The following is a 27207-nucleotide window of genomic DNA, read 5'->3' as shown; positions in this document are numbered from 1 at the left end:
CCAGGAGTGACCCTAAAACCAAAAACCAAAAAAAGAAAAAAAAAAAGAAGAGGATAGATATTGTAGATAAATGTAAGCCCATTGTGGAGGTAAGGGAAACTAGGTAATGTAGTCTTTTGCTTATTTGTTTGCTAGGATACGTATTTAACTCTGGGGTTCTGTTATGACTAAAGGGAGGGAGAATCATTATTGGGAGAGAGTGACAAGTCAGTACAACACTTACACGTATAGATATATGCTCCGTTTATATAATAATAGTAATGATAAGTGATAGTGGTGATGATAATAGCAGCAAATTAAAATAATTATCCTGAGCCCAGAAAGATAGTATAGGAGGGAGGGTGTTTGTTGCTTTGCATATGGCTAATCCCCTTCAAACCTTAGCAGCCTTGATAACCCCCTAAACAGCAGTAGGAGTGACCCCTGAGTAGAGTCAGGAGTGAGCCCTGAGCAAACCAATTGTGACCCCAATGCCCTGATTTCATCTTAGTTTATTAAAAGAATTTTATTCATTGAGACTTGTGATTCACAGTACTGCTAATGATGATAATTTATCATGCATTTAATTCCAAAGCCACATCCATCACCAGTGTATCCACTTCCCTCACCCACAGACCCCAATGCTGCTCCTATTTAGTCAATTTTATGAATCAGTTCACCTGTTGTTATTCCTTTTTTAAAAAAGTACTTTATTTAAACACCATGGCTACAAGGTTTTTCATAGTACAGTTGTCCCCCCCACAGTTATTTTTGATTGAGTTTCAATCATACATGTGCAACACAATTCACCAGTGTACATTTCATGCCACCAGTGTCTCCAGTTTCCCTGCCCTCAGTTTTTCTCTCTCTTTCCCTTTTTCTATTCCTTTAGGGACTCTGGTTTGCAATTTGTTATGAAAGGGGTATCATGCATATCACTTTTTCTCCTTCAGCACTCATTTCTTGCCCAGAGTGATTATTTTCAACTATCATTGCCATAGTGGTCCCTTCTCTGCTCTAACTGTACTCTTCTGCTATTTGTGGCAAGCTTCCTACCTGACCTTTTTTTTCTTCTATCCCACAAATGAGTAAGATTATTTTATATTTATCCCTCTCCATCTAACTCATTTTGCTCAAGAAAATACTCTTCATTTCTATCCATTGATCAGCCAATTTCATGACTTCATTTTTCCTGACAGCTGCATAGTATTCCATTGTGTAAATTTGCAACAGTTTCTTGATCCACTCATCTGATCTTGGGCACTTTTTAATTTATTTTTGTAAATTTTGGCTTTGCGAATAGTGCTACAATGAACAGAGGAATTCAGAGGGCTTTTCTGAATTGTGTTTTTTTTGGGGAGCCTCTAGAGAAAATTTCTAAGAGTAGTATTGCTGGGGTATATCAAAACTCAATTGTTCATATTCTATTACTGATTTTTTTTCTGAGAACAATGGAATCATTTTTTTAGAAATTAGCAAACTTCTTGCAAAGAGGAACTAATGAGAGATAGAGGTCACAGTTTCATAAGAAAATCACAGATTGGTTTGAGTATGACTCATGCCTTAAGTATTTGCAGCTGTTTTTAGAGCACAAACTAGAGTATGTCTAGTCTATATTTCTCTAGCACCTGTCCTTTTTGTTCTCGTTCTAAAGGAGTGATTGAGCTGAAAGTGGATTTTGTGAACAAGAAGAATTTATATACCTAGATTGTGTAACTGGAATAGAAGCCCCAGGTTTGGCCACCCAACCATTCATTGCTGGTTTTAATCCAGCTCTCTGAAATGATAATTTTTTCAGGTTTTGCTGATAGTGACTGAGAGGTGGTAGAATTACAGATGAGAGCTGCATTGTACATTATTAACATTGAATCTTGTGGTTTCAATGGAAAGTTTGAAGTGTTAATCATGCTGTTTCAAGATCAGGAATCTCAGTCTTCATATCCTCTTTCTTAAGGAGGTAGAACTGAACTTTCTGCTCACTCTTAGCTTCTAATTGCTCTCTGCTAGGTTCTGGAGTGTCTTGCAGATACATGATTGGTGGTTCATGTAACTGTATTTTCGTAAATGCTCAATCTGATTGGATATATAAACTAATCAGAAAACATATATAAAGACTAAAAATGGAATATATAGCAGTAATTAAGGGTCTTGATTATGTGGCCTCTTCCTTCTTACTTCCTTTGTAATTCAGATTGATCAAACTCACTGGAGCCATTGTATCCCTGTGTCTTTTAAAAAAAATATCTCTCATTCATGGTCAGCCACTGGTGGCTTCAGATGCTTCAGTTAGTAAAACTCATGTCTAAATCCTAACGACTGAATTTCATAGAGATCGGAGCATCCTAAACTTTAAACTACAAACTTGCTCATTTACTTCATACTCATTTACTGTACATTTCTGTTTGCTTCATATTCATTCACTGTACTTTTTTTTATGGGTCAAATTCCCTTTGATATAGGCCCTCTAAAGGTCTATATCAAGTATTTTGTTGTATTATGTCAAGAATTTTAAATCAGAGATAGGAAGATTAGCCTGAGTAAAAGCTTTTCTTCTGTTTTCAAACTTGGAAGTATAATAAGTTGTGATGCAAGATTTCCATCAAATTTCAGTTTAAAAATACTTTCTACATTCCATTTCTTGAACCATGAGTTATTTAAGCATATATTTAAATTTGGGATATTCCAAATTTTCACTACTCATTTGTGGTTTAAATTTATTAAGTCAGAAAATATAGTCAATCATTTTAATTATTTGAGCTTGAATTGGGTTGAATTACAACTCAGCTTCTAATAGTTTTGATGTCAGTATTCCTTATTTATTTGAAAACTGTAGTCTGAATTGTTAATAGCAGTTAGGTCATGTTTGTTAATTATATTAATATGTTCATTAGTTTTTTACCTTTATTCACTGTTATATCTTCTCTCTGCTCCCCCACTTCCATCTTTCTTTTTTTGGACCACATCTGGCTATGCTCAGGGCTTACTCCTGGCTCTGTGCTCAAGGACCATATGGTATGCTGGGGGTTGGCCACATGCAGTACATACCATATGATCTGCTGCATTATCACTTTGGCCCTAATTTTCTCTCAGTTGCATTATTTAGAATCTTCTCATAGCAACTGGTCCATTTCTCCTTTTATTTTTTTATTTTTATTTTAAATTTTTTGGTTTTTTGAGCCACACCCGTTTGATGCTCAGGGGTTACTCCTGGCTAAGTGCTCAGAAATTGCCCCTGTCTTGGGGGGACCATATGGGATGCCGGGGGATCGAACTGCGGTCCTTCCTTGGCTAGCGCTTGCAAGGCAGACACCTTACCTCTAGCGCCACCTCACCGGCCCCTCATTTCTCCTTTTAAATCTCTTATTTTTTCTATTTATTTGATTCCCATAATGTTAGATAAGGATAAATTTAGAAGTGGGACTCCTTTGGGAATTTCACTCTTTAACTATAAAACTTTTCCTGCTTTATATTTGGCTATTGCCTTTCACCTAAAGTCTGTTTTTTAAAAATTACTTATTTAAGCACCATGTTAATAAAATTGTTGATGATTGAGCTGAATACATACAATATATATCACCCCTCACCAATGCACATATCCTGTCACCAATGTCCTCAGTTTCTCTCCCATTCTCCCCTCTTCTGACCACAGGGCACATTTTATTTCTCTCTCTTTTTTTTCCTGTTAGACACATTGATTAGCTTTATTGTTAATGAAGGGGTATCATGCATATCACATTATCCCTTTCAGAAACAAATTCTTGTCCAGACCAATCAGCTATTTTTATAGTGGAACTTCTCTACCCTAATTGCACTCACTACTCCTTGTGGAAAGTTTCCTACCATCTACTGGCCCTCCTGGTCTTTATCACTATTGTCTCTGGATATTATTGCTATAGTATTTTTTTATTTTTTTATATATCTCACAAATGAGTTAGATTATTCTCTATATCTCTTGCTCTGACTCATTTCACTCAGCATAATACTTTTCATATCATCCATGTATAAGCAAATTTCATAACTTTATTTTTCCTAACAGCTATGTAGTATTCTTTTGTGTAGTTGTACCACAGTTTCTTTAGCTGCATATCTGTTCTCTGGCATTTGGGGTTTTTCCAGATATGGCTATTTTAAATAGTGCTTCAATGAGCATAGGAATGCAGAGGGCTTTTCTGCAGAGTCTTATTGGGTTTCTATAGTATAATCCTCAGAGTGGTATTGCTGGATCAAATGGAAGCTTAATTTCTAGTTTTTGGAGGAATATCTATATTGTTTTCCAAAAAGGCTGGAACAGCAGTAAATGAAAGTCCCTTTCTCATCACAGCTGTGCCAGCACTGGTTGGCTCATTATGATATGTGCCTGTCTCTATGGTGTGAGATGATGCCCCTTTGTCATTTTGATTTGCATTTCCCTGATGATTAGTGATGTGGAACATTTATTTTATGTGCCTTTTGGCCATCTTCTTTGACGAAATGTCTATTCATTTTGTCTCCCTATTTTTGGATGTAGTTTGATATTTTTTCTTGCTAAGTTTTACCAGTGCTTTGTATATAAGACATTAACTCCTTATATGATGAGAAACGGGTGAATAGTTTCTCCCATTCTGTGGGTAGTTTTTGTATACTAGTCAATGTTTTCTTTGAGGTGTAGATGTTTCTTAGTTTAATGTAGTCCCATTTATCTTTGCTTCCATTTGCTTTGCCAGTGATGTTTCACCCTTGAAGATTCCTTTAGCTTCAATGCCATGGAGAGCTCTGCCTATGTTTTCCTTTATGTACCTTATGGTTGTAGGTCAGATATCAAGGTCTTTAATCCATTTTGATTTGAGCTTTGTGTGCAGCATTAAAGAGATAAAGAGAATTCTGAGTTTACTTTTTGCATGTAGTTGACCAGTTTTTCCAACATCACTTGTTGAAGAAGCTTTCCTTGTTCCATTTTGTATTTTTTTGCTTCTTTATTGAAAAGTTATTGATTATTTACCCATGGGTTCATCTCAGAATATTCTAGTCTATTTCATTGTTCTAAGGGTCTGTCTTTATTTCAGTACTAGGCTGTTTTAATGATTATTTGCTGGGCCCGGAGAGATAGCACAGCGGTGTTTGCCTTGCAAGCAGCCGATCCAGGACCAAAGGTGGTTGGTTCGAATCCCGGTGTCCCATATGGTCCCCCGTGCCTGCCAGGAGCTATTTCTGAGCAGACAGCCAGGAGTAACCCCTGAGCACTGCCGGGTGTGACCCAAAAATCAAAAAAAAAAAAAAAAAAAAAAAAAAGATTATTTGCTTTACAATACAGTTTAAAGTTGGGGAAATGATTCCTACCATGTTCTTTTTCCAAAGGTCTGCTTTAACTATTTGTGGACATTTATTGTTGCATATGAATTTCAGGAGCATTTGATCTACTTTTTTTGTTTTGTTTTGTTTGTTTGTTTTTGTTTTTGGGTCACACCCAGCCATGCTCAGGGGTTACTCCTAGCTCTATGCTCAGAAATCACTCCTAGCATGCTCAGGGGACATTATGAGATGCCAGGATTCAAACCACAGTCCTTCTGCATGCAAGGCAAATGCCCTGCCTCCTTGCTATCTCTCCGGCTTCATGATCTACTTTGAAAATTGTCATGGGTACTCTTGTAGGGATTGCTTTAAATCTGTGCAGTTCTTTGGGAAGTATTGCCATTTTAATGATGTTAATCCTACCAATCCATGAGCAGGGTATATGGTTCTACTTTCTTGCTTGTGATAATTTGCTTTAAATCTTCAGTTTGCTCCTTTGCATACAAGTTTTCTTTTTTTCTTTTTGTTATCTGTATTCTCTATCTTTGAATTTTATCATTGTGACTAGAATGTGCTTTGCTGTGCTTTTACTTTGGTCTCTTTAGCTGGTATTTTTCAGGTGTCCAGGATGTGGATGCATGCATACTTTAGCTCTGGGAACTTGCCTTTTGTTTCTTCATAGGGTTTTTTTTCCTTTTTCTGTGGGACCACAGTGATTCTTATATTGTTCATTGAATTTATCCCAAAGGTCTAGTGTCATGTGTTCACTTATTTTGAGTATTTTTTTTCAATCTTCTATTTGTTTATTTTAAGGCTCTTTTCCAGCTTCTCTTGCATGGATTGGTTGTGAAGTTCATCTTTCAGGTCATTGAGTCTGTACTTAGTAAATGTTACTGTGCTGGTGAGGCTTTCATTTTGCTACCAAGCCTTTAAGACCTGTTGGATTCTGTTTGAAGTTTTGCATTTCTTTTTTCATATCTTCTTTAATATTATTGGCTTTCCATTCCATAGTTTCTTTAGTTCTTTGAATATCTTCCATAGTTCCTCTCTGAAGTCCTTATCAGAGAGGCTATTTAAGTGGCTGATATTAGTTGGGTCCTCAGAACTACCATATTTGTTCTCTAGTTGTCCAGGCGTTTTACATTGCCTTTCTATTGTGAACTTTTTAGTTTGCTGGCAATTTTAATGTGGTGTAGTGGGGCTAGAAGAAATGTGAGGCCATGGAATGGGCAAAATGGCAGTGCTCTTCTCTTGGTGACTAGCTGATTTCACAATGACGCTTTTGATTCCAAAAGCTGCCCATCATCATGCAACTGTTGATCTCTGCTCTTGCCTGTCTCAAGGCCAACACTTTTCTCAGGGTGCAGGAACCTTAATTGAAAATGTAGGGGGCTGGAAAGATAGCATGAAGGTAGGGCAGTTGCCTTGCATGCAGAAGGATGGTGGTTCGAATACCAGCATCCCCTATGGTCCCCTGAGCCTGCCAGGAGTGATTCTGAACGTAGAGCCAGGAGTATCCCCTGAGTGCTGCCGGGTATGACCCAAAAACAAAAACAAAAACTAAAAAAAGAAAATGTAGGCTGAAACCGAGGCCATAACTTAGTTACATGGAAGCAGGACCAGGCTGGCATAAAAATGCCCACAAGCAAAGTATCTTCCAGGCCTCACTGGCCAACTGTCTCACTGCTGCCACTTCCAGATCAAAGGGCTCCCGCCTCACTTAGCTGCACTCTCTCAGTGACTAGATGCATTCCCTAATATCGGCATCCTATGATTTGGCCCTGACCTGGACCCATCTGATCTCTAAAACTCCCCTCTCCCCCCAGGAGGACACTACTCACTGAATCACAGCTCTAGCAATCTCCCTAGAAGCTTGATTTTTTGGACTTGTGATGGCTGGTATTTAGTCTCTAGGACTCTGACACCCTGTGACCAGGCTCTGGGGCTTCAAGGGTTTCAGTCTCATGGTTTTGAGGTGACAAGCTGCTCTTGGTGTCTTCAGGTTCTTGTGCTGCTGCTGTGGCAGCTGCTACTGGCGCTGCTGGGTTTTCACCACTTTTCAGATCTACTAAAGTTTGCTTTGTCTGCTGTAATGTGATGGCCTTAACTTGCCTCTTTCTTTCTTTCTTTCTTTCTTTCTTTCTTTCTTTCTTTCTTTCTTTCTTTCTTTCTTTCTTTCTTTCTTTCTTTCTTTCTTTCTTTCTTTCTTTCTTTCTTTCTTTCTTTCTTTCTTTCTTTCTTTCTTTCTTTCTTTCTTTCTTTCTTTCTTTCTTTCTTTCTCTCTCTCTCTCTCTCTCTCTTTCTTTCTTTCTTTCTTTCTTTCTTTCTTTCTTTCTTTCTTTCTTTCTTTCTTTCTCTTTCTTTCTTTCTTTCTTTCTTCTTTCTTTCTCTTTCTCTCTCTCTTCTCTCTCTCTTTCTTCTCTTTCTTTCTTTCTTTCTTTCTTTCTTTCTTTCTTCTTTCTTTCTTTCTTTCTTTCTTTCTTTCTTTCTTTCTTTCTTTCTTTCTTTCTTTCTTTCTTTCTTTCTTTCTTTCTTTCTTTCTTTCTTTCTTTCTTTCCTTTCTTTCCTTTCTTTCTCTTCCTCCCTCCCTCCCTCCCTCCCTCCCTCCCTCCCTCCCTCCCTCCCTCCCTCCCTCCCTCCCTCCCTTCCTTCCTCCCTTCCTTCCTTCCTTCCTTCCTTCCTTCCTTCCTTCCTTCCTTCCTTCCTTCCTTCCTTCCTTCCTTCCTTCCTTCCTTCCTTCCCTTCTCCTCCCTCCCCCCTCCCTCTCTTCCTTTCTCCCTCCCTTCCTCCTACTCCTTAGGACAGGTTTGAGTCACATCTGGCAGTGTTCAGGGATCATTCCTTATGGTGCTTAGGGGTTCCATGTGGGGACCAAAGCCTGACCTCTTGCATTCAAAGCATGTGTTCATACCTTTGAGCTTTCTCTCCCTTTCTCACCTCACTATTTAAATTTTTTTCTGATACTGGCGGCTAAAGCCATATAGCACAGATGGTAGGGTGTTTGGCACATAGATGACCTGGATTTGATCCCGGCACTTCATATGGTCCCCCGAGTCTGCCAGAAGTGATTTCTGAGGTCAGAGCCAGTATGGTCCCAAAACTAAACTAAAATAAAAAAATTATACTTTTGTTTTAGTTATTTTCTTTTTCTTTTTTTAATAATTTGTATTGAGATACATGTGAATTACAAGTCTTTCATAGTTATATATAAGGTAGTACATAGTGACAGTGAATTAGGGCCATTCCCTTTACCACTACCAGTATTGAACTCCCTCCACCATTGTTCCCAGCATGCATCCCATACCTCCACCCTTAGCCTCCTGGACTGCTAGTATAACAGGTCCCTTTTGTCTATAGCTTGTATAGTTTGGGTCTTTACGTCTAATCATTTTTTATTTCCACTCAATGCTCATGAGACTGCTTTGCTCCTTTTACCATCTACTTTCCCACCTCAATTTATAAGAAGACATAGAAATATGAGGCAGAACAAGATGATTCCTGTTCTATGGTTTTGTTTAAAAAAAAAAGTGGGCTCAGTATCTGCACAGATCTTGAGATGGTATTTATGATGAAGTCAGTCTTTGTGGTTGTGGTTCTACAGGTTCTGTTCCCTCAGTGTCATTATAATCCATCTTCTGTGATTGGTGATCTTGGTCTTTGCACTGAGCCTAGGATGGCACCTAGGATAGCGTCTTTCTTTGTGCTTCCAGAAGCCCCATTCCGTTACAGTTGTCTCTGCAGGACCTTTGGGGTTGGGGATCATGATTATTGTGCAGGTCATAGTTCAAACCCTAAACTAGGGCTTTTATATTGGTCCCAAGATGTATACAGTCTGGTCGTGGTTCTATCAGCCAGTCATCTGTAAATCGCGATCTTGGCTTTTGGACCTACCAAAGGGTGCTAAGTCTTCTGGTTTCTTCTTGTCGTTAACTGGTAGGGTAGGCTAATCTGCTCTAAGGTCAAGTTGTTCACATTTTCCTCGTTGTTCACATTTTCCTCGTTGTCAGGATATCATGTTAGAGCTGGCCCTTGTTGTTGACCCCACAGTATTAAGGCTGTCCTGGATGGTATTTGTTTCCTGCAGCTGTTGTGAAGAACTGTGCCATTTCTATGTCTGAGATCCAGGGTTCAAGGCTGGTTGAATGGTATCTAATCACCTGAGGTCTAAGTTGATTCCACATGACATATTTTCCAGGTAGGAGATATCCCTGTATTGTAAACAATTATGAGTTCCTTTCTCTAATAGATAAGAGCTCTTATTATTATTATTTTTTTTAATATGTAAGATTTCCCCTTTATTTAGTGTGCCTTTGCAGGGGGAAAACGGTGCTACATTATATTGTCAGTGTATTTGGGGGTGGGCAGAAGGAATAACAGAAACAGGTCCCATACCCAAAAATGATAAAAAAAAAAGGGGGAATAAAAATGTATGTGCTCACAAATGTATATGTAGGACAGACATTTAAAAAATAAATAAATTGAAAAAAAAATAAATAAAGGAAAAAGGAATAAAAGTGGTGCAAAAGACTACCTTACATTTGGGGGAGAGCAGGTAAAGAGGTGGTGTATTACAGGTCTTATGCCTATGTTGGAAGTACAGTTTTTCCCATTGTCTTTTGGGTTTTTCTTGTGGAGTGTGGGTTCCCAGGGATCTTTCTATCACACCCCCTGACCTTCTTCAGATTGGTAAGAATTTGCGGAAGGGAGGTCTTGGAAGAGTTCTTGCATTGGGGATACTTTTGGGCCTAGGTCCGGTTTCAAGAAACAGTCCACGTTAGGGGAAGTTGAGCAGAAGTCTTCCAAACGCCACAAAAACACCACCGGGAGAGTAAATGATCCTGAGCAAAGCCTAGTGTTGATCCCATGACAGTATACTCCAATGACGGAGAAACCCCATATTTCTTAGGCCAAGTGAAATCCTTTTTGAATGACCCCAATATTTACTGTGCCAGGGCAGGAGGGAAAAAAAAAAACACGAAACCTTGGTTATTTTTTTTATATATATATATACTTTTTACCTTCATTTATTATTATTATTATTATTATTATTATTATTATTATTATTATTATTGTTATTCTTACCTACCTATCTATTTTGGTCGATTTCTATGGTTAGGTGTGATCATTGAAATTGTTGTCCCCAGTTATACTTATTTTTTCTCTCCCTTTCTTTTCTTTCATTATGTGCTATGCCAAGTTTCTTATTTCAAGACCATGGCGTATTTTTTTTTGTACGTTTGTTTGTTTTTGTTTGTCTTGTTCTGTTTTTTCTTTGTTTTGTGTGGTGCTTATCGATAAAGCTGGAGTCCTCACTGGATATTTGAAACGTCTTTTGGTGCTGGTGGAGTGTTCCACCTTCCCTTTCTCCTCCATCCCCCAAATCGATGATGAGAGCCTCTGGAAGGACTCGCCCATTTTCGGGGTATTAGACTCTTACCCCAGTTTATTACTTTTCTCTTTTTCAGGCAAAACCACGCAACTTGAAATAGCTAGTACTGCCTCCAGTTAGAGGGGGAAATAAGGGAGGCGTCAAGTCCAAACAGGTCCAAGACTACTAAGTAGTAGGTTAGATACAGAGGGGACCACACACTCTAGTCGCCCTGGGGGTGAGGGAAAAAGAAATGGGAGGGAAAACAAAAACGGAGGAATAGGGAGGACAATTTGGTAATGGGAATCCCCCCTGATTTTATGTAAATATGTACCTAAAATATTATTGTCAACAATATGTAAGCCACTGTGATCAAAATAAAAATTATATTAAAAAAAAAAGTGGGCAGGACACCTGTATAGAAGCTATATATTTAAAAGAAAAAAAGAAAAAGAAAAAATGAGGTGGGTGGGTATTTTTCCTTTGGCATAGGCACAGTAAGTATTGGGGAAATTAGAAAGAAAATTCCCATGGCCTAAGAGATACAGGATTTCTTCACCCTTGAAGCATACATCATGGGATCATCTACATGCTCTGGACTTGTTTATTGTTGAATCCCAACTTATTTTTATGGTGCTAGGAAACGTTCTGCTCAGTTGTGGTTGTCAAAGTTAGTCCTCTCTAATTAGAGATCTTGGTTTTTGCACATATCCTAGGACGAAGTCTAGGTTAGTCTTTCCTTATGGTTCCAGAAGTTCTGACCTGAGTTCCTGGTTTATAGTACATAGTGTTACAGGAGCAGCTGGGGGTGTGTGTGTGTGAGAGAGCGAGCAGGTTGGCATAAGCCACAGGTACAGTGACATAAGGCTCAGAAGATTAATTATTAGAATATTGGGGAGAAGAAGGGGATTAGGTGTGGGGTTACTGTAATAGCTGTAATTTCTACAAGCATGTAGGAACCCCATTACAACCTCCTTTTCTCTTATACGGTATAGTATAGATTGATACTGTCCATTAGCATTATCAGTTGCTAAAGTTCTTATCAGGCATGGTCAGGAATCTATCTTTTACCTGTCTCAACTGCATTTTGTAATCTACCTAGAAAATCTGCACATGGCTCTGTAGCCCCTGAACAATCTTAGCATAGCTACTGATATATTTAGCTTCAGAGTCAACCTTTTTCCAAGCCTCTAAAGCAAGATCCCTAATCATCCTTAAAACAGCACATGTAATCTAGCCTCCTTATTTATGTCTCTGTAGTCCCCTTCCCCTACAAGTACTTCATAATTCAACTGGATACCTGCAACCATCTTTCCAGAGTGATCTAGTTTTTTAAGTCTATCCCGAGCCAGTTTATGAAAATACATTTTCCATTGTAAATACTGTGTTGGGTGGAGACATATTTTGGCAACACTTTTGAAATCTCTGAGAGTCCATTTTGCCTCATTACTCCATATTCTAAGGTATTTAATACAGTATGGAGGTAGATGCCCATATTCAGTGCATGCTTTCTTAAATAGATTGAGATTGTGTATACTTTTTTTTTGAGATTTATTATTTTTATCGTTATTCCTATGTTCAAATTCACCTGCATATCTTGCTTTTTTTAAATATAATTTTTATTTTGAGTATAGTGGTTACATATTGTTGACAATAATATTTTAGGTACATATTAACATAATATCAGGGGGATTCCCATCACCAAATTATCCTCCCTACACCTCCGTTCCCATCCTACCTCCCATATCCTCCTCCCTCACCCCTGGGACTGCTAGAATACGTCGTCCCCTCTGAGCCTAGCTTACTACTTAGTGGTCCTACACCTATTTTGGTCTTGGTACCTCCCTTGTTTCCTCCTCTAACTGGGAGGCGGTAGTAGATAGTTCCAGTTATGTGGTTTTGTTTGAAGAAGAGAAAAGTGACAAACTGGGGTAAAAATCAAATACACCAAAAATGGGTGGAGTCCTTCTAGAGGCTCTCATCATCGGTTTGAGAGATGAAGGAGAAAAAGAAGGCGAAACACCTCAACAGTACAAAAGGAAGTGTCAAATAAAATATCCAGTGAGCACTCCAACAATTAAGATAAGCACCACATAAAAGCCATGGTCTTGAGATAAAAAACATGGCAGAGCACCCTGCCTGGAGTCGGGTAAGGGGGTCCCTGGGGTCACAAGATTGTGTATACTTAAACCTTCATAGGTTAGGTCCATTTCATCCTCTTGGTTGGGAAAATTTTTTCCTGAGACTCTCATTACTGATTTTTTTTTTTTTTTTTTTTAAAGAATTGGCCTCCTGGGCCCGGAGAGATAGCACAGCGGCATTTGCCTTGCAAGCAGCCGATCCATGACCAAAGGTGGTTGGTTCGAATCCCGGTGTCCCATATGGTCCCCCGTGCCTGCCAGGAGCTATTTCTGAGCAGACAGCCAGGAGTAACCCCTGAGCACCGCCGGGTGTGGCCCAAAAGCCAAAACCAAACCAAACCAAACCAAACCAAACCAAACCAAACCAAACCAAAACAAAACAAAAACAACAACAAAAAAAGAATTGGCCTTCATGGTTTATTATTTTTTTCCGATGGGGTTCCTTTGTTTCTGAATCTGTATTACCAACCTCTCTAAGAACTTTTCATTTTGATGAATTGTTTTCCTGGTGAGGAAAACTTTGGAATCTGTATTTATGCCAGTCTCTCTTATGAATTAATCGTATTGGGGAAAACAGTGAGTCTGCCCCACTCCCCGTGGAAGTCTCTGGGGGAAGGCATAGGATCTGTACCACACTCCCTATACGTCTGTGGGGGAGAAATAGGATCTGTACTGTACCCCCTAAAAGTTTTTGGTGGAATTATAGGATCTGTACCACACTCCCTAGAAGTTTGTGTTGCAGAAAGTCTGAGTGATACACGTAAAGATCCTCCCTCTGCCACAGATGATTGGCCTATGTTATTTTCTTGTATAAGATCAACATTTTCGGGCAAAATATTTGGATGATTCTCTACATTTCCCGTAGGTCCTATCTGACCCATGCTTGACCCATGCTGGCTGTTGGACCTAAGGTGTCTTCTGGCCTATTGCCAGTAGGTGGCGGTGTAGGACCAGCTTCAAGATTCCTATTTGATCATGTGTTGTGATGGAAAGAATTTGTAAATTAAGGTTTATCTGACTTTCAGAAAAAACTGAAACCATTTCAGATATATTCTGAGATAAATCAGTATTTTAAAAGTACATAAGACATTTTCTGTGATAAATCAGAGTTTTCCGCCTGCATTTTCTTTATCTCAGAAATCTTATACTTTAACATAGCCAAAAAAAAAAAAAAAAAGAAAAACAAACCAACATACAAATTCCCATCAATATTCCATCTGTATAATCCATGTTCCTAGTCCTATCTCCAAACCAACGAGAGACAAACTCACAAACCCACAATGGAGAAACTCATACAGAAAGGCATGAAATCAACTCAGCAAGTTCCTGAAGGGTCCTTATGAGAGGCACCATTATATTGAATTAATCCCTTGGGTTCCAACCCCAGAACACTGGCGAGTCATGGGTTTGCAGTTATCAGGTGGTCTGGAAAATAAATCACACACACACACACACACACACACACACACACACACACACACACACACCCGTGTATGTAATGAGAAAAGGTTGTGAAAGAGTTCTCTACATTACCCTTTACTCCTATTAGCCAGCCGACAATCCAAGCCGCTTCCTGGAGCTCCAAAAAACGAAAGAGAAAGAGGTTTATTTCTTTCCAATCAAGCCTCTTTTTTAAATTTTTTTATTTTTGATCAAAGTGGATTACATATCTTTCATAGTAATATTTTAGTTACATATTAACATTGAATCAGGGGAATTCCCACCACCGAAGTTGACCTCCCTCCACCCCCATTCCCCGCATGCACCTGATATCCCCCTCCCAGACCCCCTGGGCTGCTAGTATAAGTGATCCCCTCTGTATCTAGCTTGTTGTATATTGGGTATCGATTCTGTTGTTGTTGGCTTTGGATTTGGATTTGGTGTTTAAGTCTGATCATTTTTATTACTATTTAATGATCAAGCCTCTTATCTGAGGCAAAATTGTCACACCAGAAAGGTGTGACCATTGGAGGTTTCCCCTCCAATTCAAGGTGTTACAAAGTAATTCCATCCAATGAGTAACAATGTGTAATTTGATTGAGGTAGAAACAGACATATCCTGTAATCCCGCAGTACACATCTTCATGATCCACTCATCTGTTGTTGGACATGTAGGTTGATTCCAAGTCTTGGCTGTTGTACTGAGTGCTGCAATGAATAGTGGTGTGCATACATACTTTTGGATGAATGTTTTTTATCCTGGGGATAGATACCCAAGAGCGGGATTGCTGGGTCATATGACAACTCAATTTTGAGTTTACTGAGAACCCTCCATACTGTTTTCTATAGGGGTTGGACCATGCAGCATTCCCACCAGCAGTGGATGGGAGTTCCTTTCTTATTGCATCCCTGCCAACAGATTGGTCTCTTTATTTTATTTTATTTTATTATTTTATTTTATTGTAATTTATTTTATTTATTTTATTGTATTATTTTTTGATTTTTGGGTCACACACGGCAGTGCTCAGGGGTTGCTCCTGGCTCTAAGCTCAGAAATCACTCCTGGCAGACTCGGGGGACCATATGGGATACCAGGATTCGAACTGCTGTCCTTCTGCATGTATGGCAAATGCCTTATCTCCATGCTATCTCTCTGGCCCCTGGTCTCATTATTTTTGATGTGTGCCAAACTCACTGGTGTAAGGTGCACCTCATTGTTGATCCTTGGCATTCCATATCGTCCTCTGAGCCTGCTAGGAGTGATTTTTCTTTTTTCTTTTTCTTTTTTTCTTTTTTTTAGGAGTGATTTTTTTAGTGTAGAGCCAGGCTTAATGCCTGAGTACTGTAGATGTGCCCCCAAAACAAAAATAAAAACAAAAAAATTATGATATCTTTGTTTTTATTTCATAAAGTAGTTGAGTCTCATTTTAATTTTATCTTACTATGATAATTTTTTTTTTGAATTAGAACACTTAGATTTCTTCCAGTTACTGTAACTCTTTTTCTTTTTCTTTTGTAGTGAAACTCTTAGAATTGCCTTTTGATTTGGGGTAACTCATGGGTTTGCTCTTGCTAACAGTACTAGAAGTTGGGGATTAAGAGGAATATACCCAGAGATCCTGGGTACCCAGGCCTCACACATTCAAATGAAAAACTAACAATCATTGTTAGTAGTTGATATTTTCTATTTTCTTCACTTAGTCTGTTTTTCTCCTTCCATCACTTTGTTATTAAGTCATTGAATTTTTAGTTGTATGAAACAAAATGTGCATTAATTACTCCTGCTTTTTATAATAATATATACATTGTTAAAATAAGATGACTTTATTTTATGATTTTTATTTTAGGCAAGGATAGAGTCTTTAATACTCCATTGTGTGAACAAGGAATTGTTGGTTTTGGAATTGGAATTGCAGTCACTGGTGCTACTGCCATTGCAGAAATTCAGTTTGCAGATTATATTTTTCCTGCTTTTGATCAGGTAAGGTTGTATTTTTAAAATTTATTTATATTTATTTGGTTTTTGGGCCACAGCCAGCAATGCTTAGGGTTTACTCCTGGTTCTGCATGAGGGAATTCTGGTAATGTTCATGGAACCATAGAGGATGCTGCAGATTGAATCTGGGTTGGCTACATGTAAGGTAAATGCTCTACCCAGACTGTATTTTACTGTAACAGTTTTTCTAATGTCAAAATCATGAGCTATTATAATACTGCTTCCGCTCTCCCGTGTCCTGATCTTAGGGACTTTTTGATAACTTAATTTGTTTTTTTTATTGGCATGTATTCAAATATCCAACAAATAACTTTGGAAAAGAAACAAGAGTATATGCCTATTATGACATGTTTTCTTCTTTTCTCTCTTAGATTGTTAATGAAGCTGCTAAGTATCGCTATCGTTCTGGGGATCTTTTTAATTGTGGGAGTCTCACCATCCGGGCTCCATGGGGATGTGTTGGCCATGGGGCTCTTTATCACTCTCAGAGTCCTGAAGCTTTTTTTGCCCACTGTCCAGGTATCAAGGTAATTTGATTTATGTTCTTTATTTGATGTCCATTTCATGTTTTCCTTTAGCTTCATCAAAAATATTTTGTTTATTTGGAGGGGAACTAAGTAGGAGTTTTGGGATTTATATGAAATTAAATTTTGGGGAGGGTTTGAAAGATCATGACTTATATACCTCAGTACTCAAGGGCTATGGTTCCTAATGTCAGGAATAACTCCTAGTAGTACTCAGGACCATGTATGGTACTGAGGATCCTAACTAGGATCATAGCTGCAGCTTCACAGAAAGCAAGTTGCTTCCTTTCTATATTGTCTTTCTCCAATCATGAGAAATTGATTTTAAAAGGAGAGCTTAGTGGTTAAATAAAAAGGCCACTGTCAGCTATGCTTTAGGTTTACTCCTGATTGTCTGCTCAGGAGACCATATGGGATGATGGGCTGGAATCTGGTTCAGCTGTGTGCAAGGCAAGTGCGTTACCTAATGTACTCCAACCTCTAGTGTTTTTTCTTTCTCTTTTTAATCAGTTGTCTAACATCCAGGTTCATAGCACATTTGACTTGAAATAGCCCTTACTGTACCCTAGTATTTCTTTTGTACACATCAGAGAATTAGGTCAAGTAAAATTTGTTTGTCTTTCCCCTCTTTGTTTTTAATTAATTAAATTATTATTTTACTTTGGGCTTCGCCCAATGGTACTCAGGTATTATTCCTGACTTGTTCAGAAATCCTTACTGGCAGACTTGGGCGACCATATGGGATGCAGGGGATCAAACCCAGGCCAGCTGTTTGCAAATCAAATGCTCTACCCTCTATCATTTAGACCAGGGGTGCGGTCTGCGGGCCATTTGTGGCTCTCCGTACAACATTTTGTGGCCTGCGGCCGGCCTTCAAGTATCTCAGTATTCACAATTATTCACTTATCGAATAATTGCAATAAAAATTGCATTAGTAAGAAAAAAATTGCATAAACATTCGCATATCCCGAGCAGTTTCGTTCGGGGTATGCAAATGTTTAATGCGATTTTTTTGTGATATTTTTTTCTTACTAATGGGATATTTTATTGTGAATATTCAGTAAGCGAATAATCGTGAATACTTTGCGCCTAGTGCAGACATCATTTCCGCTGCTCCTGTCTGCTGTCCCTTGCATTATCAGAGGCCTAAGGGAGAGAGGGAGAGAAGGGAGAGAAGTTTATTACAGAATTAGATTTTGTCATACCTTCATCATGACTTCATCAAAGCCTGCAGTGAAAAGAAAGATTGATGATGAGCACAGACAATTTCAGGAACAGTGGGAGACGCAGTATTTCTTTGCTGAGCACAGGGGCATCCCCACATGTCTTATTTGCTCAGAGAAAGTTGCAGTGCACAAAGAATACAACTTGAAATGCCATTATTCAACTAAACATGCTGAGGAATGTGCAAAATATCAAGGAAATGAGAGAGCCAAGCGGGTTGCCAGTCTTAAAGCATGTTTAATGAGGCAACAAGATTTCTTCAAGAAAGCAACCAAAGAGAATGTTGCATCAGTCGAAGCTAGTTACATGGTTAGTGAGATGTTTGCTAAGGCAGGGAAACCATTCACAGAAGGAGAGTTTGTTAAAAAATGTACGTTACAGGCTGCAAGTATTATCTGTCTGGAAAAGAAAGGCCAGTTTAGCAAAATCAGCCTTTCTACCAACACTGTGGCAGAGCGCATTTCTGACATGTCAAGTGACATTTATCATCAACTATGTGAGAAAGCCAAATGTTTTGATACATACTCAGTTGCTCTTGACAAGGGCACAGATATAACAGACACTGCGCTGCTCACAATTTATTTCCGGGGTGTTGATTGTAATTTTGAATTGACAGAGGAGCTACTCACAATAATTCCAATGCATGGCCACACCAATGGTAATGAGATATTTCGGCATATGTGTGATGCCATTGAGAATGCAGGTTTGCCATGGAAGAAGTTTGTTGGAATCATAACCGATGGAGCGCCATCGATGACAGGGAGGAAAAATGGACTGGTGGCACTTGTTCAAAACAAACTTGAAGAGGAGGATGTAGAGAAGGCTATTGCTCTTCACTGCATTATCCATCAGCAGGCCCTTTGCAGTAAATGCCTGCCATGTGACAATGTGATGTCTGTTGTTGTGAAATGCATCAACCAAATCAGATCCAGGGGCTTAAAGCACAGGAGGTTCCTTGCTTTTTTAGAGGAAATGGAGTCAGAATATGGAGATGTGTTCTATTTCACTGAGGTACGTTAGCTCAGAAGGGGAAATGTCCTGAAAAGATTTTTTGAGTTGAGAGAAGAAGTGAAAGCCTTCATGGAGAAGGATGGGAATGCTGTTTCTGAGTTGAGTGATCACAAATGGCTCATGGACTTAGCTTTTCTTGTTGACATCACACATAAGCTGAATGTACTAAACAAGATGTTACAAGGCTCGGGCATCTTATCAGTGCTGCCTATGACAACGTGAGAGCATTCTCCACAAAACTCGTGTTACGGAAATCCCAGCTCTCTCAGACAAACCTTTGCCATTTCCCAGCATGCAAGGAACTTGTGGATGCAGGCATACCATTCAGTGGTGAGAAATATGTTGATGCTATTTTTAAGCTAGAGAAGGAATTTGATCACAGATTTGCAGACTTCAAAAAGCACAATCACTTTCCAAATTTTTGTGGACCCCTTTTCCTTTGATGTGCAAGATGCCCCTCCTGTGCTTTAAATGGAGCTCATTGACCTGCAATGCATCTCTGATCTTAAAGCCAAGTTCAGGGAGATTAGTGGAAAAGCAGATATGCATGGGCAATTTTTGAGAGAATTGCCCCCCAGTTTCCCTGAGCTTTTCTGAATGGTCAAGCGCACTATGTGCCTTTTTGGGAGCACATATTTGTGTGAAAAGTTATTCTCCACATTGAACTTCAATAAGTCAAAGTACATTTCTAGACTTAATGATGATCATCTTCAAGCCATACTGAGGGTCTCAACTGCTTCCTCTCTAAAGCCAAATGTGGTTCAGATTTGTGAGAAGAAGTGCTGTCAAGTCTCTGGCAGCAAGGAATAGGCAAAAGATGCCATGTTCAGAAGAACTGTTCATGATCTTCACTCAATGTTCTATTCATGTTCAGAAGAAATAATTAAAACTGTTAATAATGACGTTTGAGGACTTTTGTTGGTGGAATCCCTTATGTGGCCTTGCCTCACCCTGACTTTGTCTCCTGCGGCCCCCAGGTAAATTGAGTTTGAGACCCCTGATTTAGACCTATTATCCACTATCTTAGACCTCTCTTTTCTCTCTTTTAATGGTTTGCTACTTTCCTGTGGGTTTTTGTACTTGATTCTGGGATAAATTGATTTTGGGATAACTTGAATAAATCTGTTTAGTTTATATATATATTTATATTATATTTATTTATCATATATATTATATCTATTTATCATATATTTATATTTATATTATATATTTATATTTATTTATATATAAAATATATATATATATATATATATATATTTTGGTTTTTGGGTACCTGTCAGCGCTCATGGATTAGTAACTCCTGACTCTACGCTTAGAAATCGCTCCTGGAAGGCTTGAGGGACCATATGGGATGCTAGGATTTGAACCACCATCCTTCTGTATGAAAGGAAAATGCCTTACCTTCATGCTATCTCTCTGGCCCCAAATTTATATTTTTTATCATCAACATCGGGAACATCAATATCAGAGGGTTAAGAAATTTGCTTTAACTAGTTTTTTTTTCTGGCCACACCTGGTGACACTCAGGGGTTACTCCTGGCTATGAGTTAGAAATCACTCCTGGCTTTGGGGATTATATGGGACGCCGGGGAAATTGAACCATGGTCAGTCCTAGGCTAGTACACGCAAAGCAGACGCCTTAACCCTCACACCACCACTCCGGCTCCTTTTATTAGTGTTTTTGCTTTTAATTAGACTTTAGTTTGTTACCTACGTGTGTTTTTCATTGCAGTATTTGGTAATCCTTACTCAGTCTAAGTGGAAGCATTTCTCTTCTTTAAAATTAAAAAAAATTTTTTTGCCTTCGGGCCATGCAAGGCTGTGCTCAGGTATGTGATATTGGAGATTGAACCTGAGTTAGCTGTGTGCAAAGCATGCACCCTTCTTTCTGTACTATCACTCTGGCCCTGATAGTATCTTTCTTTAATGGCCATAGTTATCTTAGGTACTTCAAAATTATAGATCTTTCTTAAAAAGTAAAATTGTGAGTACTATGTCTTGCATCCCTACTGGTACTAGCTGGGGATAGGTGAGTGTTTGGGCTTGAACCTGCACCTACAACAGCTATATCTTCTGCTTACATAATTTTTGATTAAAATAAAAGAAAAAACATTTTATTTATCTTTTATCTTGCTTTTTTTTATCAGTGTAGATTGAGGTAACATTTTATTTTTATATTTTTATTTAATCAGTTTAATTGTTTGGATTTTGACAAACCAGGCTGTGCTCAGGGCTTATTCCTGGCATGGGCTCAGGGATCATTTATTCCTGGGAGGTCTTGGGGAACAATATAGAGTATGTGGGATTGAACCTGGTTTGGCTTTGTGCAAGGCAAGTGGTTCCACCTGTACTATATCTCTGACCCATGCTATTTTATATTTTAGTTTATTATTATTAATTTTGGGGAATGGTCACACCTGACCAGTTTCTCAGGGCTACTCCTGGCTTTATGCTTGGGAGCTCACCTTCAGTCATGATCAGGGGCCCACATGACACCAGGGATTGCACCTGGGCCTACTGCATATAGAGCATGCCCTTCATGTTATAGAGTTCACTCTCCAGATCAGCTAATTCTGAAATGTAAAACTACAATTAAAAAATGTATGAGATGATTTTGAAAGCCTAATGTTTGTTTCAAATAATGTTCAAGTCTTTGTAATCAATTCATGTTTGTTTTAATCCCTCTATGACATGCATCTATGTGCAAATATTTAACAGTTATTAAAAAGTGGGCAGATGAAGTTGGACACATTCAGGGTGGTATGGCCATAGAGAAAAAGTGGACAACATATTTAATATGAGGCAAAAATGTTGTAGAGCTTACTCTATTCTCACAGAATTGCATGAGAATTTCTCTAAGAATATTTACTGTAATCTTGGGCAGTTTCTTCAAACTTTAGTTTCCCCTTTGGAATGGGGAAAATAATAATCACCTATTGGAAATGCTATGGACAGTAGATGAGTTATCCACATAATTAACACATATGATAGTTGCTTTCATTAATCCATTCTTTATTATCAGTCATCTTCAGGAAACCCTGAGTCTACTTTTTTCTGTCAAGTACAAATATTCAGAGTTTTTGAGGCTGGGTATTGAAGTTCTGTGAACTGCTTTTCTTTGCTCTACATAAAGACCTGCTCCCTTTTTGTGAGGGGTTGGGTGGTACTCGGCAGTGCTTAGGACCTACTTTTATCTCTGTGCTCAAGGATCACTACTGGCAGATTTGGAGAATCATATAAGGTGCTTTTGATTTAACCTGGGTTAGCTGTATGCAAGGCAATAATTTTACCTATTGTACTACCTCTCCAACACTGAAGGCCGTACTTTTTATGGGGAAGGTAATTTTGAAGGGGAGAATTTTAGTGGGTTTTTGAAAGTTGCAGTAGAGTGTTGGTAGAAAACTTGGGCACTGGTTTTGTTTTGTGATTTACCTTTTACGGATTTTTTTCATTTTATACATATATGATACATAGTACATGCCTGTAATCAATTTATATATAAAATTAACTCTTGAAAAGAAAAATATTTTCTATTACAAGAATATGGAAGGTATCTTATGAATATTTTTTGAGGAGGTGGGATAATATGTAAATTTAGTAATATTTACATAATGTTTAGTAATGTTACATAGGCTAAATATCATATTTTTGCATTTAATTAGTAACAGTTTGTATTTTACTAACAAACTTTTTTTGTAAGTGAGTTTCCTGTTTACTAAAATTGTCTTCAAAAAAATTTGTTTTTGCAGGTGGTTGTGCCCAGAAGCCCTTTCCAGGCCAAGGGACTTCTTTTGTCATGCATACAGGATAAAAATCCTTGTATATTTTTTGAACCTAAAATACTTTACAGGGCTGCAGGTAAAGGTTTTCTTTATTTTATTCTTGTGATTGTCTTGATATTTGTTTTTTTAACCTGGATTCAAAAATTTTAACTTTTCCCACATAAACTTTATTTATGTTTTACTTGCCACAAAGAAATTCTGATGCTTACTTTGTCCTCAGGTCTTTTTACGTTCAGTTTAGGAAAACTTTATTTAGCTATTTTATATTTTGATTATGGAAGTGAAGACACTGTGAAATGGTCTCAGGAACCTAGGGACTAAATGAATGCTTAGCAAATGTGGGTAGAATGAAAAAAAAGTAATTAGCGCACTGTACTAAGTAGTGTTAAATATCCTTTTAACATAGCTAACCTGTCCATATAGGCCATTTCTTAATAAGGATATTTGTGATAATATAGGAGGCATTTTGGTGTTTTTGGCATGAAAAACTGCACTGTAATAATTTTCACTCAGAGTGAGATGTTTGGTTGCCTCTTAGCTCAGAATCATGATTATGTAAATATTCATCTGTTACTGTTTCATCTGTGACCTGCTGTTAGGTTACACCTTATTTTACCCAAAACAAAGCTCATCCCTGTTTTTTTTGTGTCAGTTTATTTACAACTTGGTTTCACCTAAAACAAAGATTGTCTTATAGGTAAACCTGGTCAGGACAGTCTCAGCATAGCAGCCCCACCTGGAGGTGGTCCCTGTACTCAATAAAAACGGTTATGGCAGGCATCTTGGTGGAAATACCATGGAGAAGACTGCCAGAGTATACGTGTTTCACCCTCAGCCTGGTCTGGATTATTTCATGTGTGACCCTACTTTAGACAAGTTCACCTGGTGTTGGAGATACAGCGGCGTGTGGGGGCGATTTACAACTGGGATTTAAAAAGATCTTGTTTTGGGACCACTCTCTGCAGTGCTTAGGGACGTCTGTATTCAAGGGGTCACTCTTGATGGAGCTTTAGCAACCATATGTGGTTCAGGAGGTCAAATTGGGATTGGCCATGTGCAAGACAAGCTCCTTAAACTCTGTGCTCTCTCTGGAATGGAAATTTAAACCTAAAAGGTTTTATTTGCCTAACCTATATGTTTTTTGAAATCAAGGAAAATTGTTGACACATTCTTTTCCTCAAAGAGTTACATTTCAAATGTTCAGGCCAGTGAGGACCTGGCAGACTGTAGGACCTGCCTACTGTATGGGAGACCCTCAGTTTAGTTTCTGGCATTGCATGTCCTTGAACACCCTCTGGTTGTGGCCCCTGTGGTCTGTAGAATCTAGGGTATGGTCCTGGCAACTCCCAACACTGCTGGATTTTGCCCCTTCATGTTCACTGAGCTGGGACTTGCCCATGCTGGCTAAGCTCTGCCAGGTGTGCTTTTAATAGGTTTGCCTATTAAAAACCAATACTTTTCCATTGTGATGTGATTTACATAAAATAAAATGCACATAGCATTTGGTTTGATAGATTTACAGTCTTAATATTCATGTAACCACATGCAAAAGAAAAAAAAAGACAAATTCATCATTTTGCAAGGTTCTTTTGCCACTATCCTGTCAACCCATTCTTTTTGGTACTGTAGACATTTTCTCATTGCTAAATTATAGATTCAGTACATGTTTTTAGATTTCATTTTAATGTTTCATGAAACTTGTTTTGGCTTCTTTTGCTTAACTTAATGATTTTGAGATTTGTGCCAATTATATATGTAGTAATTTCCTTCTTAATTGCTCAGCAGCTTTTCATTCTATAAGTTTATCCATTTCTCTGAAAAAAAAAATCAACCCTTATTTTTGGTTATCATCTATTCTTATTAGTCAGGAATGGAGTTGACTGTCATGTATGCATGTAAATAGAATGTTTATGTTATTACTGAAGTTTTTCAAAATGGTATTCCCAGTTGTTCATTGGAAATTTGAAAATTTTTAGTTTCAATTACTTTTAATTGTGATACTGAGATCAGTGTTTATTGTGGAATGAAAAATAATGTATGAATTTAAAGTTGGTGAATAGAAAAATACTAATAATAACCTAATACCAATCATACTAATACTAATAATACTAATATATACTAATAATACTACATACTAATCGTACTATATACTAATAGTACTATTAATAATACTAATGCTAATAATACTAAAAATAACCTGGGACTTTGTATTTTAGGGCAAACTGCCTGTTATAAAATGAATTAAAAAAAGAATTAATAAAAAATTTTCCAGTATTTAATAAATAGGAACTAATTAGGAATACTTGGGAAAGCAATAATCACATTGCTGCAAATTTTACATTTAGATTGGTGTAAGGAAATGTTCAGTATCATAGCATTCTGTCCTAAGATGTAGAGTTTGAGAAAATGGTTCTAGGCTTTTTAGAACTGACTTTTGATAATTTTGAGAACTGGTTCTTTAGGATACTTTTAAAGCAAGCATTTATCCATCTGTCTTATCTTGGTTCTTTTTCTATAGGGTTTGAGTTACTTTTAACCCAGGATTTATTAGGCTTATCTTCTGGTTTAAATCATTGTCCTCATTTTTTGCTTCTTGAGGATAGGAGTGGGAAGTTTGAATTTGTTGTGACACTCACTGGTCAGTTATGGTCCAGAGGCAACCCACTCTTCTCAGGCCCATTTGGTTAATCTGTCAAACATGCTTCACACTGCTGAAATAAACTAGTTTATTTGTAGTAATTGAACTCTTGTAAAAAGGAATAGAATGGGATTTTTGATTTGTGTTTATTGAGTCTATATTGGTTTATGGCTAAGTAAATTTTAGGAATTGAATTTCATGCCTTTCCTGTATATATCATACTTTTCCCACCATCAAATGTCTGGTGCTGACTACCCAGCTTGCTTATTCCATGTTTTATTTTCTGGTAACAACCATACTGTTGTCAGTTTCTAAAGACTGTTTTTGTTTTATTTGCTTATTTTGTTTATGTTACATATATTAGTGATATCATTTGGTATTAATCTTTCTTCTTCATGTTTATTTCCCTTTATATAGTCCCCTCAAATTCCATCTATGTTCTTGAAATGGCAAGATTCTATCATTTTTATAATTGATATTGTTCCATTTTTTGGCTTTTTGGGCCACACCTGGTGATGTTTAGGGGTTACTCCTGGCTATGCGCTCAGAAATCGCTCCTGGCTTGGAGGATCGTATGGAACACCGGGGGATTGAACTGCAGTCTGTCCTAGATTAGCACATGCAAGGCAAATGCCCTACAGCTTGCTCTACTGCTCCGGCTCCTCCATTGAATTTTCTTATCTGCTCATTGATTATTGATTCTTTTTTTTGAAATCTAGATTGTTTCTATGTTTGACTATTGTGAACAGTGATGTAATGAATATAGGATGCAGGTACCTATTTAAATTAGTGTTTAGAGTCTAGAAGTGGAAATTCTATATCACATGGTAGTTTAGGAATTTTGTACTTTTTTCATAATGGTTATTAGTCCAGTTTACATTCCAATCAACAGTACATGAGGATTCCCTTAGTGGGACCATCCAGTTTCACTACCAACCAGAGGGGCAACATTCAAAGAATTACATCCAATGAGAAACAATGTGGATGTTGTGATGCAGAAACAGACAAATCCCGTAATCCCACATCAAACAGACAAATCCCGTAATCCAACACCATAGTTCTGTTTCCTGCAGCATTTGCCTATACAATTTTTGATATAGACTCTCTCATAAAGGTGGGTGTGACCACACCCACCTGTGCTCAGGGCTTACTCTTTTTTTAAATTAATCTTTATTTAAACACTGTGATTATAAATATGATTAGTAGTTGGGTTTCAGTCATGTAAAGAACACTCCCCTTCACCAGTGCAACATTCCCATCACCAATGTCCCAAATCTCCCTCCTCACCACCTCACCCCTGCCTATACTCTAGACAGGATTTCTACTTCTCTCATTCATTCACATTGTTAGGATAGTTCTCTGTAGTTACTTCTCTAACAACACTCGTCATTCTTTGTGGTGAGCTTCATGTCGTGAGCTGGACCTTCCAGTCCACCTCTCTTTTGTCTCTGAGAATTATTGCAAAAATGTCTTTCATTTTTCTTAAAATCCATAAATGAGTGAGACTATTCTGCATCTATCTCTCTCCCTCTGACTTATTTCACTCAGATTCCATGTACATCATGTATAGAAAATTTCATGACTTCACCTCTCTTGATGGCTGCATAATACTCCATTGTGTATATGTACCACAGTTTCTTTAGCCATTCATCTGTTGAAGGGCATCTTGGTTGTTTCCAGAGTCTGTCTATTGTATAAAGCACTGCAATGAATATAGGTGTAAGGAGGGGATTTTTGTATTGTATTTTGTGTCCCTAGGGTATAGCTGGATTGTATGGGAGTTCAATTTCCAGTTTTTGGAGGAATTTCCATATCGCTTTCCATAAAGGTTGGACT

At 38.0% G+C, this 27207-nt stretch overlaps 1 protein-coding gene across 1 annotated transcript in view; it reads left to right on the top strand.

Annotated features, from left to right (window-relative positions):
• BCKDHB (branched chain keto acid dehydrogenase E1 subunit beta) overlaps positions 1-27207 on the top strand; it is a 113822-nt gene that overhangs the window by 27070 nt on the left and 59545 nt on the right. The window contains exons 4-6 of the mRNA XM_049772259.1: positions 16044-16177; positions 16564-16719; positions 22701-22809. Of these exons, the coding sequence (XP_049628216.1) occupies positions 16044-16177; positions 16564-16719; positions 22701-22809 (399 nt within the window). The remainder of the gene's footprint in view (positions 1-16043; positions 16178-16563; positions 16720-22700; positions 22810-27207) is intronic.

This window comes from Suncus etruscus, chromosome 4, assembly GCF_024139225.1.
Source record: "Suncus etruscus isolate mSunEtr1 chromosome 4, mSunEtr1.pri.cur, whole genome shotgun sequence".
NCBI lineage: Eukaryota > Metazoa > Chordata > Mammalia > Eulipotyphla > Soricidae > Suncus > Suncus etruscus.
The sequence above is the reverse complement of the archived record's forward strand: the minus strand, read 5'-3'. Positions and strand labels throughout refer to the sequence as shown.